The sequence below is a fragment of the Papio anubis genome, chromosome 4, assembly GCF_008728515.1.
Source record: "Papio anubis isolate 15944 chromosome 4, Panubis1.0, whole genome shotgun sequence".
NCBI lineage: Eukaryota > Metazoa > Chordata > Mammalia > Primates > Cercopithecidae > Papio > Papio anubis.
The window spans coordinates 97,230,750-97,246,072 of NC_044979.1; the positions used below are offsets into that span (position 1 = coordinate 97,230,750).

The 15,323-nt window shown below is 54.2% G+C and overlaps 1 protein-coding gene and 1 long non-coding RNA gene across 2 annotated transcripts; one reads left to right on the forward strand and one right to left on the reverse strand.

The window, feature by feature from the left end:
* Positions 1-7,040: 7,040 nt before the first annotated feature.
* HOXA9 (homeobox A9) lies at positions 7,041-8,907 on the reverse strand. The gene is made up of 2 exons (NM_001168899.1): positions 8,328-8,907; positions 7,041-7,279 (listed from the first exon to the last, which is right to left on the reverse strand). Exons 1-2 carry the CDS (start codon positions 8,905-8,907, stop codon positions 7,041-7,043), a joined length of 819 nt encoding a protein of 272 aa, NP_001162370.1.
* Positions 8,908-12,669: 3,762 nt separating this feature from the next.
* Positions 12,670-15,169, forward strand: LOC110742831. The gene is made up of 2 exons (XR_002520996.2): positions 12,670-13,243; positions 14,323-15,169. It is a non-coding gene; the product is annotated as an uncharacterized LOC110742831 (long non-coding RNA).
* The last annotated feature ends 154 nt before the right edge of the window (positions 15,170-15,323 follow it).

Below are 15,323 nucleotides of genomic sequence, written 5' to 3' on the forward strand. Positions count from 1 at the left end.
GATAACATTACACCCCCAGATTTACACCAAACCCCATTTTCTTTTGGACGGAGCTCGACGCAGCACGTGACCGCCCACATGACCGCCTCCGCCAATCTCAGCAGCCCTCACAGGTGGTCTCGCTCCGCTGGGCCCGCGGCCGCCTAGAATGGAAGGGGAAGAGGCTCAAATATGCGGCCAACGAATCCGCCCGCGCCGGGTGGGCCTGGCGCGTCCGGCGGAAAAAGACCCGGAGGCTCCGCCGGAGCGCCCAGCTGGCCGCCAACCTCGGCACTGGGGTCTGCAGACGCCGGGCGGCCCCGCCTCGCGCAACGCCCCCATTCCTGCTAGTGAGCCCTGGACCCAGCTTGGGATCCTCCCCATCCCTCTCCTGTCCGCTTGCCCAGCCCCTGGAAGGATCTCTGTTCCCCGCAACAGACTGCCCCTCGGTGGCCTTGTGGGCAGGACTCAGCTATGAGCAGATCGACTCTGCCCAAGTCTTCTCTCATCCAGGTCCAATGGGCGACACGCGGGATTTAGACTCGGATCCAGACGGGGAAAGCGCAGCGTCGCTTGCAGCTGCAGCGAGAATGCCACCGCAAACTGGAACCATGTGGTTCGAATAAAGTCAACGTCTCTCAGCTTCCTTTCCTTAATCGGAGGCACACTGTTTATCCGCCCTAAAGGAAACAGTGAAATATTTATCTATTAATGAGACTCATTTGCCAACAGATTTATTAACGTGGGGTTCCTCTCCCTCCTCCCGGACGCTGTAGTGCTGCAGGCTCTGTGCCTTCGCTCCTGGGCACCTGGCTGGCTCCAGCAGTCCGATAAATGGCTAAAGATTCTTTTGTCCTTGTCACAACTTCTGGTTCCCCTCTGGCGCATGGGTAGCCAGGGCTGTTTCCCCCAGCTTGGAGAAATCTCAGGCCTGCACCCTTCCAGGCACTCCCAACAGTGGAAGGTTTCTGGTAGCCTTCACCTCAGCCACTCTTAGGCCTCCACCTCCTAGGCCGGGGTGCCTGGGAACAATACATGCTTTAGAGCCGATTTGGAGAGTGGGCTCTGGCGTCTAGGGACTGCAACCCCCTGTGGACTTCCATTTCTTTTGAAGACACCAAAAACAAATAGGGGGACCACCCCCTAAATGCCACCCAGCTGTGGAGGCTTCACCTATCCAAGTACCAGCTCACACGGAGCTGAGCACACGGTGGTCTCACTCCCTCCCATCCAGGCCCCCAATTCCTGCCTTCCCAGGCCTCCGACCCCTGCACCACGTTGGACCAGCTGAAGCCCCTGCCGCCCACCGCTCAGAGGAGGATAGTGGGGAGAACCCTTCCCCTAAACGCCTCATAAACTGCCCGGCTGCTCTGGAAGCCCAGCCACCTTTTACTGCTCAGCTCGATTACACACCATAAACCCGACCTCACAATGGAATTGCCCCGGAAATTCTCCTGTAAATTATAGAGTTGAGTTCCTTGTGTACAAAGCACTTCCCATCACTTTCAGAGGGTCCAGGCCGCCCCCGTTTACCGCACCCTCTCAGGGGGTCCCAGGAATACAAAAGGTGGAGGGAGGGTTCAGATTGGGACGCCATGGAGCCCCAGTCCCTGCGCAGTGAACCACCCGGGCTTGGGAGTGAAGGTGGGGGCTGGTGGGGCAGGTGGGCCCTGGGCTGTCTCCTCCTGTGCCATGGAAGTCCAGGGGTAGGGGTGTGGGGTGGGGGACAATATCCGGAGATGCCTTTATGGCGGATCAGATGATACCGTGTCTCCGATGGAGAATAGAGAGAGTAAGACAAAAAGAAAAAACCTAAATAATCCCTGTCGCATCACCTTCTGGAAGGAAATAAAAACCCAAGAAAGTTAAAGGAAGATGAAACAAACAAGAAGGCTAGGAGATCAAAGAGGCAGAATTAGACCGCTTTAGACCAATAAATTGTTCCTGGGGTGACACAGAGCAAGATGCAAAGAGAAAAGACCAAGGCCCCCGCCGCCGCCGCCGCCGTCTGTCTAGACTCAAGCGGCTGGAGGGGCTGACAGAGCTGGTGTTTAAAGTACAACGTGCCCAGTCCAACAGCCCGAGCGGGGAGCGATTTCGGGGAGTGCGGGAAGGAACGCACTTCGCCAAGGGAGGGCTGGGCGCCCTCGCCACCGGCTCATCCCTGCCCCGGTTTTGCCCGGCGCGCGTCCAGGAGGTTCTGGCAGGACACACTGCCCCTCCGCCCTGGCCAAGGAGGATCCGGATACCGCTCGCAAGGCTTCGGCCCTTATGGACCCAAGTCAGCCAATTGGGCCGAGTCCCGCGGACACCGAAACCTCCCTTTCGTTTCCAGGCTTCTTTCTCCCCTCCTGCCCTCTGTGGTCTGATTTAAAACGAAAAGGTCAGATAAAATCAGGCTTTCAATAAGGCTTCTTTAACTGCGTGTTCTCTATTCATTGGTTCTCTACTTATTTGACTGAAAAGACACAAATGCACTAGGTTATGTGAGATAATTTTCACAGAAATACTCATTAACCCTCAGCCTGAAGCAGGCACATGTAGGCGGGTTTCTAATCAGCCGAGCTATCTTTAGATAGATATTTTCAACTGCTGTCCCTGAGCTTCCTTCCTACCTACTGGCAGAGCGTGTTCACCCTGCTTCTTGTTACCAAATACCAATATTTAAATTCAATTATGAAGGTAAAGCCAGCTCTAGGCAGGGAATAGCGCCTTCCAGAGATTTGGTGGGTGGCTGGCGAATTGCTTCCTCAAGGTTTCCACCCTTGCCTCTCTCATCGGCTGCATCTGTTCCCCACCCAGTCAGTGAGTGATCCCTGGCCTGGGCGCAAAGACAAACCCGTCCCCGTAGCGTACAAATGAGATTGGGTTGGCGCGGCGCGGGGTCTTGCCTAGGTGAAGGCCTGCTGCTGGGAAACCACTCCCAGGCTTCCCAGAGGAAAAGCAGACTCCCAGTCACCAGCCTGCCAAGGGCAAGGGAGGCGCCTTTGGACGGTCCACCCAGGCCTGGGAGACCCTGGGCTGCCTGAACCCACCTGAGGCCTCCATGATCGGTGGAGAGACGCAGTCGCCACCGATCTGTGATTTCATTTATTTGTAGTTACACAAATCGAGCTTTCTCTCTGAATCTACAGATCTGCGACTTCACCATTTATTTGTAGTTAAAGAAATTGAGCTATCTGCGGCTTGAATACAAAGCCACGGTTGACTCCCGGGGAAGCTATAAAAAAACCCTTCTTACAATCAGATGTTGTGAAATTATATACGGAAATATAATGAAGGCGTGTGTCTGTAATATCGATGTGTGTGTGTGTATATATATATACACACACATACACACATATATGAGATGAGAGAGAGGGAGAGAAAGGAGAGATATTGTGTGTGTGTGTGTGTGTGAGAGAGAGAGAGAGAGAGAGAGAGAGAGAAAGGAGAGAGAGAACAAACACCCGGGAGAGACATCAGCCAAAATCCAGTCCCCAGTTTTACAGCGTGTACAGCGCGGAGATGCGGGCCGTAAACATTTTGTGGGCTTGGCGGAGACTATTACGACCCAAATAAATGCAATGTGCTGCGTGTTCACAGGACTCTGGGACGCTTCGAAAGGTTCTCTGTTTGCTTTTGCGTTTTCCCTCTGGAACCATTCGACATCCGCGGCTGATGCTCCCACCCGAGAGGAGGCCGCAGCGTGTTCCCCGCCTAGGGTCCCGGAGAGGCTGGACCTGGATTGGGGTCCCCTCCCTCTGGCCTCCTGATGGGTGAACGCCAGAGCAGCCTCGGTTCCTCTACAGCGGAGGACATGCCGCGGCTAGAGACAGCCCGGGCGGCTTCTATACCGTGTGCGACACTTTTTGTGCTACGGTGTGATTGTTATATTAAACATCACATTAAAAAAATAATCAGAGCAGTCCCTGGTTTGTCCCCCGGGATTCTCTTCCCAGTCAACTCGGCCCGGCCCCTAGACCTACAGTGGACAGACACCGAGATTGCCTTTACTCCCAATGTTCACCGCCTAATTTTACTGTCTCGATTCAAGCCAGCCGAGTCCCGGGGTCCTGGCTCTGTCTTGGGTTCTGACTCGCCGGGCCCTGACCCAGGTCGCAGGTTTCGAGGGCCTCCTGGGCGGCCGCGGGACCCGGGCCACGGTGTGCGCCCTCGGCACGCACTGTCCACACCCTCTGGGCGGTTATCAGGTCCGGGGGCTGCAGGCGTTCCTCCTGTGTCCAACAGTCAGCCGGGGCTCCCTGGAGCCTGGTTGTGTCAGGCCTGTCTCAGCTGAGGACGGTGACCCTGGAGCCGCGCCGGCGCCTGGAGCTGCTGCCCCGCGGCTGCCCGGACAGCTGCAGCCCGGCTCGCTGGGCCCTCAGGATGGGGTCAGGGAGGCGCGAGCGGTGAGGGTCGGGCAAGACCCCGCCGATTCCTTGTTTCCCAGCGAGGCTTCTAGCCAGGCGTGAGGAGCACCGAAAATATAGGGCGCCTGTTCACTAAAATCTGGGGCTCCCATTCCAGAAAGGTTCGTGTCAAGTCGACATCTTAGGAACTTCCCAGGGCTGCGGAGGCGGGAGATGGCGGCGCGGAAGCCTCTTGCATGGAGCCACACTGCCATCTGCTGGCCATCATTCGGTACTGCGGTCTCAGCTACTTCGGCCGGCCTGAGCTTTGGGAGCCGCCGGCTAGCCCGCCGCACTCCACTCCCAGAGGAGGGGCGTGGGCCTAGGTCCTGGGGAGTCTGCGTGGAGCCCGGAATCTACTGCAGAGGAGGCAATGCCAATAAAAGAGCTGTTTCCGCAGTCGCTTTATCGGCGGCAGACAGAACAAATGAACAAATGAAAGGGCTTTGGTGGAATATCCTAATTAGGGCTGGACAGTTGTAAACTCATTAAGGGACGAATTCCAGACAGTTCGCAGTCCCGGCCTTTATGGCACACTCTTACTGCCTATTCTTTGAAGTTCTGTCTGTCTGCAACAACAGAGGGCGTCCCAGCCTGGCGGCGAGGTGGGGGTGGGTGTAAGGAGACGCCTCATCCACCCGCGCCCTGGTTCCCCTTTTAAACTTAGAACACATCCAACTTTGCAGAAGTCGTGGAGTGGGGGAGGGGGAAGGGCGAGAGAAGCAAGGGAGTGGAAGCCAGGCCGAACCCTCCGGCCACATCTGGAAAGCGCTTAGGCCTCCGAAGTTGTGGCCGTTCCCCCCCGCAGCCCTTTACACCCCATAAACGGTAACAGCCCTCATTTTCTTTTATGGCGCTTCGGGGCTAGTCTGTTGCCTCAGCCCTGCCTCTGTTAGGACTTGTGCTCGGGAGGGGCTTGCAGTGCAGGACCCACATTCTCTCGGGCCAGGCTGGCAGGACGCCGCAGGGGAGGGTGGTGAGCGGTACGAGGATGCAGGGCTTTGTTCCTTTGCAAGCCCCCAAAATGTTTGCCTGCATGGCCGCGTTGGGCCGGTGGGGCTCCTATTTCCCTCTTCAGAGGCTGCTTAGAAGGCGGTCCCCAGCTCTATCCTGCCACCTTCTCCCCCTTTTCCCCACCAAGCTAACGAAGGCCCAGGTTTGGGAATTTTCTCGGGGGCACCAAGGTGAAAGAGTCGTTTTTCCACCGCTACTGGCCAGCCCAGCCCAGCTTCTCAGGGGCTTCTCGGCCGTCCCGCACATAGACACAAGGCCGGGAGCCTGGTTCCGCCGCCGGATTTCCCAGATTTTCTCGCCGCCAGGCAGCTGGCCTGTTTGGGAGAGCTTAGCTCGGCGGACTGGTTGTGGCAGGTCCCGCTCCTGAAAGCCAGCCAGAGGCAAAATTGGGGCTCTTTCTCCCCATCCCAGCCCGCCCCTACCCAGAGACTCTACACAGGCTCCCCTGACCCAGAGAAGAAGGTGCAAAGAGCAGACCCGCAAAAAATAGAAAAGAATCAATATATTTTATTTGGCAAAAAGTTAAATATCATCTCAACACAACAATTTGGTCAGTAGGCCTTGAGGTAACTATTGCAAAATATACAGTGTAGGTTCAGTCTAATGGAAACCCCAGATTCATCAAGGATACAAATCTACAGTAGCCCAGTGGCGGTTTCATAGTGTATAATTTATTATCAATAAAATTAACTCCGTTACAATCAGCATCCATTTCCTCTGATTAAGATTAAGCACAAACCCTAGGTAGTAACCTTCTGCACATATGTATAGCTCCGAATTTCCTCACTGTTTGTCCGGTGCAAAAACAATATTCAAGCTTGTCTGATTATGTATATTTTCTTTAATTATATAGATTATATATACAATAGACAAGACAGGACTACAGATCATGGAAAGACGAAAATGCCCGCATTTTTAATGTGGAGAAAACGATGAATCTATGCATCCCCGAGAACACTTTAAAAAATTTTTTTTTATTTCACTGGGAAATCCTTACAGCTAGTTTACAATCATAGGTTAACAGCCTAGTTATACAGAAGACATATTCCACTACAGAGCTATACTCTATGCAACTGTTTTTTCCCCTCATAAACAACCTGAGTTCAAATTGAATTCTATCTTCCACAATCACAACGGGTGCATCACCCAGTACACAGAAGTTTGAGTCACAAAACATAATTACCACAATAAAACACAGTGTTCAAGTATCTTGGCAGAGCGATCTGCCGCACAAACAGCAAATTAAATTAACTACACAGACTAAAAACTATACAGCCTACCATCAACAGTTGTGCATTATAAAAAGGTAGTTTCTTTCCTTTTCTTTTAAGTCAGGAACAGGTAGATTTTTAAAAATATATATACAAGGTAGCACACACATCTATCAGCACTAATGCCCCCCCTACTTTTTTTTTTTTTTTTTTTTTCCTTATAGAAAATGGAAAGCTTACAATACCTCCTCCATCAAAGCGGCAGGCCTACGAGCCAGCCTGAACAGGGTTTGCCTTGGGGGAGATGTGGCCTGAGGTTTAGAGCCGCTTTGTGCGGGGATGGTGGAGGCTAGGGTGGGGGTGAGAGAAGAAAGAAGGCGGAAGGGGGACGGGCAGTTCTCTTTCTCTCTAGCTCACCCTTTTTTCTAAATAAACCCAAATGGCATCACTCGTCTTTTGCTCGGTCTTTGTTGATTTTCTTCATTTTCATCCTGCGGTTCTGGAACCAGATCTTGACCTGCCTCTCGGTGAGGTTGAGAAGTCGGGCCACCTCGTACCTGCGGTCCCTGGTGAGGTACATGTTGAACAGAAACTCTTTCTCCAGTTCCAGGGTCTGGTGTTTTGTATAGGGGCAGCGCTTTTTCCGAGTGGAGCGCGCATGAAGCCAGTTGGCCGCTGGGTTATCTGTGGAGAAGAGAAACACTGGGTTTAGGAGGAGGATACGCACACCCTGCTGGGGGCAAAGGAACCTCCTGGGTGGGGTCTCTGGCCGAAGTGCAGAACTCTGCTGAATTGGTTAGGAAAGGCAGTCAGGCCTCGGATACAATGGAACCCTGGCAAACAGAAGCACAGAGGGTCACTTACAATTGCACGCAGTAAAACTTCGGCTCCCCCTCCCCTCCGAGACCCTCCTTTCTCATACTCCGTCCTCTTGTCCCCCTTCTCCTTCCTCCCACTCCCCGAACGCTGTATAGAATGAAATTTGGAAACAGATCTCCTTGCCATGCAGACGGAAAGCATGCTACCTTGTGTCCTGTAGCAAGATTAGGATTCCTCTGTCCCGTTCACTGACTCGTCTTTCCTTCCCAACCTTTCCCTCTACGCTCTCACCCCCTACTCCTTATTTGACCTTCCTGGAAGGCCTTCGGAGCTGGGCATGCCGTCAGGGCGCCCCAAGGCCGTTGATCACGTCTGTGGCTTATTTGAATAATCTGGCATGGGGACCCTTGTGGCCCGGGTCGCTCGCGCCTTATCTTGGCAGGATTTACGCCGCCACTGGCCGAAGGCAAGAAGTGGAAGGAAATCGGCCGTCTCCCCCAGCGTCCCGGCTCCGGCTGCCCTGGCTGCCGCCGTTCACGGACAATCTAGTTGCACAAAACGCTCTCTGGGCTGCATTGCTTTCGAAGAACGGCCCAAAGTATCTCGGTCCTAGGCCCGGGCAGCCAGGGAGAGGGGCGGCCAGTCTTGGCTCAGCCCGAAGTGCCCGCCCCGCCCCCTGTCGCTGCAGCAGCAGCCTCCTCTCCCGTAGCCCTGCGGGCCACTCTTCACGGCTCTCCGGTCTTGGGGCCCTATCTGAGGCGTCCCAAACACCAACTTCTGGCTCCTGGCCCCAACTTGAGAGGCTCCTAGCGAGGACGAAGGCAGGCTCGAGAGAAAGCTGGCGGGCCAGCAGATCCGGGAGGCCGGCATGGAGGCGGTGGTGGCGGCTGATTTGAAGGGAGGAGACACTTACTGGGATCGATGGGGGGCTTGTCTTCGCCGCTCTCATTCTCAGCATTGTTTTCGGAGAAGGCGCCTTCGCTGGGTTGTTTTTCTCTATCAACTGGAGGAGAACCACAAGCATAGTCAGTCAGGGACAAAGTGTGAGTGTCAAGCGTGGGACAGTCACCCCTTCTGGCCGACAGTGGTTCAGGTTTAATGCCATAAGGCCGGCTGGAGGGCAAGCCCGCGAAGGAGAGCGCACCGGGCGTGGGCTCCAGCCAGGAGCGCATGTACCTGCCGTCCGGCGCCGCCGCCGCCACGGGCGCCTGGGGGTGCACGTAGGGGTGGTGGTGATGGTGGTGGTACACCGCAGCGGGTACAGCGTTGGCGCCCGCCGCGTGCACCGGGTTCCACGAGGCGCCGAATACTGCCGCCTTGGACTGGAAGCTGCACGGGCTGAAGTCAGGGTGCTCAGCCAGCGTCGCCGCCTGCCGGGGGGGCTGGCCCAGGGTCCCCGGCGCATAGCGGCCAGCGCTCAGCTCATCGGCGGCGTCAGCGCCCAGCAGGAAAGAGTCCACGTAGTAGTTGCCCAGGGCCCCAGTGGTGGCCATCGCCGTGCCCAGCGCCTGGCCGGCCCGGCCAGACCCACGGAAATTATGAAACTGCAGATTTCATGTAACAACTTGGTGGCACCAGGGGGGGAAGTACAGTCACCTAATAAGTTGCCGGCGCCTGCGCCCCCATTGGCCGTGCGCGTCACGTGCCCGCCCAGCAGAACAATAACGCGTAAATCACTCCGCACGCTATTAATGGCCCAGTGTTTTGCAGTCATAATTTTTATAGCAAAAGCCATATGTTTTTATGTAAAGGGATCGTGCCGCTCTACGATCGGGTTTGTTTTAATTGTGGCCAACGAAGATTAAAAGATCAAATCTAGCCTTGCCTCTGTACTCCCCCTTTCCCCCCCCCATACACACACTTCTTAAGCGGACTATTTTATATCACAATTAATCACGCCATCAGGGAGGCGCGGGTCCCGCGTGCGAGTGCGGCCAGCAGAGCCCCTCACATAAAATTAGACAATAATTGAAGCCATAAAAAAGCAGCCAAATCGCATTCTCGCTCTACTGTATTTAAATCTATATTTATGATATTTCATAAGGAGTTATTGTTTCAGAAGCCACACAGGCTGGCGGGAAGTCGGGAACGACCAACAGATTCGTTTGCCTCGCCCTGACTCCCAGCAGTAAAAATTTACGAGGACTTGGAAAGGTTAGACTGTTGTGTTTGGTTGGCGAGCTCCCTGTAAATAATCCCTGCGGTCCCGGGGAGAGGCGAGTTTACCCCCGGCCGCCTGCGAAAAGTCAAATTCAACGCAGGATCCGTCCCAAACGGAGCAGCCGCCAGCCCTACCAGGGCACTCCAGGCAGGGACTGGCCGCTCAGGAAGTACCGCGGGTGTAGGTCCCCACGGCTACCCGCCTGGAGCGAGGGGCGCAAGAGCAGTCCTTAAATTCGCCTTTGTTGCGAGGACCCCACTGAGGAGCTGGCCAGGAGGGAGCGGCCAGTCGCCCCCAGGGCGAAGGGTTTGAGGGCCTGGTTGGTTGTGTGGGGCGCTCGGCCCCCGGCCGTCGACCCCACGCAAACGCGCACCCAGCCCGCCCTTCTCATCAGCTGGAAATCAGGATTCCCAGGCGCAGGCGGCTGGCGACCCAGCCCTGTGTTCCAGCCTCAGAGGCTCTAACCCTGAGTGCTGCAAGCCTAGTTGAGCTCCCTGAACCCCAACTGGGGAAAAAACTCCAAGTGGCATCAACGGAAGGAGAGTTCGGCTTGGGGAAAGGCAGCCTCGCCTGAGACCCCGCGGCTCCGGCGGCTGGGAGGTCTGCACCGATGTGGCCTGTCCCGGGGCCGTGTGAGCCTTTCAGGGCTCCTTTCCCCCTTTCCAGCTACTACTCCGGGCCTCGCCTTGGTTACCTACGGACCCGGCGACTCGGCGGAGAGGTACAAGGCCCAAAGAGAGGCAACCACAGCTCAAGGCCAGGGCTGGAAATTAGAACGGGGAGGGGCACAAGGGCATCGACTCCAGTCCCATTCCTGGGCCTGGCCACATTGGGGAAGTTTATTTCTCACCCATTGCAGGTAAATTAAAAGGTCACAGGCACTCTGTTAATTGGAAGGAAACTCCCCCCACCCCCAATTCCTAACAGAAAGCGGCGACTCCTAGAAAAGGGGTAATCAAATTCACGTGTGGATACTGTGCCTGCAACAGTGTGTTTTTCATTAGCCCACTTCCCTGGCGGCGAGGCTGGCGGACTCGGGCGCTTCCCTCCCTCTCTCTCTTTTTTGCCTTCATCCTCACCAGCAGTTCCAGTAATCCCCCCTGCATCAAACACCCTGACACACTTCCGGCTGGGACTCTCATATACCAGCGAGGTTGCCAAGCCAGGCGGATACCGACAGAGTGCCCCTTCCTGCACCCACGCCTGGAAGAGGGAAGCGGCCGACATAATGAACTCCGACACGGCCCCGTCATGTCCGCCTCATCTCCCTCCCCCTAACATTTTCCTTGCCCTATAAATTCCTCTAGGTCATGCCCACCCCCACCACAGTCCACCCTGTCCTAAATACCCCGCAGTCCGCCAGGCCTCTGAGATTTTCATTTAAAAAATTAATCCTGGAGGAAACCCTGGCTCCTAATTTTAAGTGTCTGCAAATGGGCTGGGCATGTCTGGCTGCCTTTTCCACTTTTTATACCAGAGAAGACACTGATTATTTTAGTATTTTTTAAGTAAAAAAGCTGTTCCTTTAAACAGCCTTAGCCCCCAAATAAGAGAATTGCTGAACAATTAGCAGGCCTTGAGTGTTAAGCAGATGTTACTGGTGCCTAGAAAGAGGAGAAAAATCAGAAAACTAAATATTGTCTCACTTCAGCCCAAAGGTTTGGAGCCAGAATAATCAGACTTTTTTGTCTGCTTTTATTTTGGAAGTGAAAGAGATTGCGTATCATAAAGAAATAGTAAATGACTATAATTTAAAACCGCCCCTTCTCGACTGAGATTTCTAAAACTGTGGTCTCTGAAATTAATAAATATCCTGGTCCAGAAAATGGCACGGAGGAGTTGAAAGGAATGGGGTATGCGGTCCTTTCAGACAGCAGGCCGGTGGCTGTGCAACGGAACAGTTCCTGGGCCTCCAGTCCAGGCAGGGAAGGGAAACAGCTCTGTGGGCACGAATCTGTAACTGTGTGTGTTGGGGGTAGGGAGAGATAGTTTGTTTTCTGTTTTCTGGAGTGAAAATGGTTAGACTGGCTCCCATCTGTAGACTACAAGTTGAAACGATGACCCAAGTTTATATCAATGGCTCTGGAATTTGGGATTCTTTTTGCCCATTTGAAACATACTGGCTCTGCTAAGGGTCCCCTTCTCCAGTACCCAGCGGCACAAAGGTGCCGTATGGAACATATTTTGTACCTAATAGAAGCCACTAGCAAGCGAGCAGTCAAGCTTTGCCCTAGCCAGTCTCCCTCAATGCGGTCAAACCCCAAGCTGTGACCGGCAGGCCGGGAAGAGCCGGCTAAGAGCTTCCTAGAGAATGGCCAGGCTCCAGCGAGGCTGGTTGGGCCTCAGCTCCAGTTCCCAGTGAGGCTAGCAAAGGCCTCCCTGCCCTCGATATGTGCACACAAAGCTGCAGCGAATGCCCCCTAATCAGATCTCCTAGTCAGCCTTTAGCGACAGGCGGAGACGAAACGCAAGGCCGCCGCCATCCGGTCGTGATCATAACCGAGGCCTTGTCTGCACAGTAACACACCAGGCCCAAACCCACCGCCCTCGGCAGCCGCCCCACGCGGGCCCTTCCTCAGCAGACTTCCCAACCTCTACTTGAGACACAGAGGAAAGTGAGACTCCCTAGGCTCTCCTGAAGCCAGCCCTAAGCCTCTCCCCAAGGATGCTTTGGGAAGGAGATAAGGAGGTGAGATAGAATCTGGCAGAGACGGAAGATGAAAAAAAGACAAACGGAAGAAAAGAAAGCAGGAAGGAGCAAAGGAAAGAAGAAAAAAGAAAGAAGGGATAAAAGAGGAAGGGAAGAGAGGGAAAAGAAGGAAGAAAAGAGAAAGAAGCGACTCCTAACAGAGGCCGGGCTTACAGAGAGAAGGGTAAGTGACAAGGCCAGGATCCCAACCTCTGCCTGCCCTATCTTCCTAGTCCAGCCTGAGTCTCCACTGGAAGAAGATTCTTTCCTGAGCTCACACCCGGGACTGGTGTGTGTGTGTGTGTGTGTGTGTGTGTGTGTGTGTGTGTGTGTGTGTTTCAGCCTTACAAGAGACTGGCAGGAGGTCCCTGGGCAGGCGCAGGCCTCTAGTGGGGGAGGCTCAGGATGGAAGCGTGCGCCCCTGACCTTGAATGGCCCAAGGCCCAGAATTCCTACCACGCCCCCGGCGTCCGCGAAGGAGCAGCCAACCTGACCCTACCTGCTGTGGGCCAGGTGGAGGTGTGTGGTGGAAGGGGAAAGCCGGCCGGCTGGCAGAGCGCTACGGAGAAAGACACAAGGCTCCTGCGCAGGGAAAGCCGAGGATGCCACCGCAGGCCTGGCACGACCAGGGCCGTGATGCCCCGCCCGGCCCGACCCCAGCGCGCGGAGTACCTGGAGACGATTTCAACTGAAGTAATGAAGGCAGTGTCGTGCTGTCGAGAGAAAGGTGGATCCCAACAACAGGAAACTACCTAAATCACCGACCAGTTCTGGTGCTGCCCGCGCAGGGCTGCCTCGCCCGCCGCCGCTGCCGCCGCCGCCGCTGCCGCTGCCGCCGCCGCCGCCGCCGCCAGGAGAGAACCCTGCGATCGCGCCCGGCCCAGCGCAGCCCCTAGGCAACCTGCGCCCGCCGCTGCAACGGAATGCCCCAGGCAGCCGCAAATGCGTCACTGAAGGGGAAGCCACAGGCCCCAGTAAGGTATGCCTTGGAGGGAGAGGGAGGAAAAGAGAGCGAGGAAAGGCAGGAAGAGAGGAATAAAGGCGGGGAGCAGGCGAGACGAGAGTAGCTCCGAGGAGCAGTGTGCACGCTGCTTTCCCAAATCTTGCAGCCCAGCGAGCCGGCGCCAAGCGGCGGTAGCTGTGTAAGGCTCGAAAGTGCCAGGGACAGTACAGAGCCCGGCTCCCTGTCTGGCCCCGGCCTCCCGCCGCTCGCTCTCCCGCCTCTGCCTCCTAGCTGCCCTCCCGCCCGGGCGCGCGCTCCCGCGCCCCCTCCCCCTAACCCTCCCCCCCCCCCCACAACTCTGGCCAGCAGGAAACGCGTGGCCCTACGGAGGGCCGCCAGGTGGGGGAGGCCGTACTGGGGGAGGGGGCGGCCCCCATGCCGCCCAGCCCGGGTCCACCTAACGGCTGCCTCCAGCGACTAGGGATGCGCTGTGGGCCAGGCCTGCTCCCCGATTCAGATTGAGGGTCATCTGAGACTTAGACACCCGCAAAATAACCGGCCTCTGCAAGCCTCCCTGGGGCTCCCAAAAGAAATCCTGTTTGGCTTCCTCTGTCTATGCAGCTCCCCTCTCAACTGAAATCACTGGTCCAAGACAGCCACAATCCAGATATACTAGCAAGCCATAAAACTGAACAAAAGCCGACAAACCTTACGGCACCAGGGCTATAGGGCCCAGACAAATTACGACCGTCTAGGTAATATTTAAATAGATGCCTAAAGTAATTGCAGGGGGCTCGGGTTAGTCCTCCTGTTGTAAAAGTGGTGAACGGGATAAAGTGGAAGGTGAAGATAAGAAGTCAAAAAAGAGGTAAAATTAAAAAGCTTCATTCCACAGCTTTTATTCTATAAGAACATAAACATCGTCTTTTTCCACGCACAGCAGCAATACAATATTAATTTATTCTGATTTAAGATTAGAAGTAAATAGAGCTAGAACTAACATTTATAATAACGATAGAATGCATTTGCTTAAAACAAGATTGGCAATTCTTCATAATAATAGACATTTATACAGATTTGTATTTATAGTTTTTTTTCTTTTTCTGCATCTACAGGTTTGACCCTTTTATGCATGTAACTTCACAGTATAAAGGAAATCCAAACAATGTCTCCCTTCTCTAGTTTATTCCTCTTACCCCAGTCCTCCTAGGCTTCTGTGAATTTCAGAAAGCAAAAATAAAAATTAAAAAAACTTTTTGTTCAAGGCGATTTTTAAAAAACAACTTCACAAGATAGGGAGAATTGTGGTGTGCTTGTCGCATGTTACCAGTGGTAACAATTTTAATGACAAAAAATCCACTAATTCCAAATGTATAAACAAAACTACATTATTTATCTACAGCTAGAAGGATATGGAAATTTAGAGGTAAATGAGACATTTTAGTCAAGCAATGTAAGACCTTACAGAAACTGGAAAAGCAGTCCCCTTCTGTTGGTAATTTTTTTTTTCTTTTTAAAGCTGAGATATCTTACAGAGGAAGGAAAAATTACTCTTTTTTACTTTCTTTCTTACTTTTTAAATCAGCCAAATTCAAGCCCATTTGCCAACCTGCATGTCCATGCCTGTAAGCCCTTCTCTTGGCCAAGGAAGAAAGGAAGAAAGAAAAAAGAAACCCAGGGGCCTGTATCCCCTGATTAAACACAGCACAGCACTCCAGGCAGACATGCCCGGTGGCGGCTCCTTGCACCATTGACCTCAGGCCAGACACCTCAGCGCCAACAATGGGACCTCGGCCTTCCGGCTAGGTTTGCCCCAGGCTGGGCAGGAAACCAGCTCGGCCGAACACAGGGGCCATTTCAAGCAGTAGGACCCCAAGACAGCAAACCCAGCCCAGTCACGACTTGACACTTAGGACAATATCTATCTCTATAGAATTTTAGCACGATATGGCTTTTTCCCCCAGAAAACAACAAATAAACCAGCACCAAGCAAACACAAAGAAACAAAAAGTCAGAACAAACCAGCCCTGCACAGATGTAACGGCCCAGGAGATGACGAGCGTGGGAGGGAAGAACAGGGCTCCAGCACAGGTGCGAGTTCCTGGGCAGAGGCTGA

Bases quoted from the DNA above. Each gene is read 5' to 3' on its own strand.
- HOXA9 (NM_001168899.1), bottom strand. From the start codon at position 8,907: ATGGCCACCACTGGGGCCCTGGGCAACTACTACGTGGACTCTTTCCTG. The intron at 7,280-8,327 runs GTAAGTGTCTCC...TCTTCTCCACAG, and splicing joins CAAGCCCCCCATCGATCCCA to ATAACCCAGCGGCCAACTGG.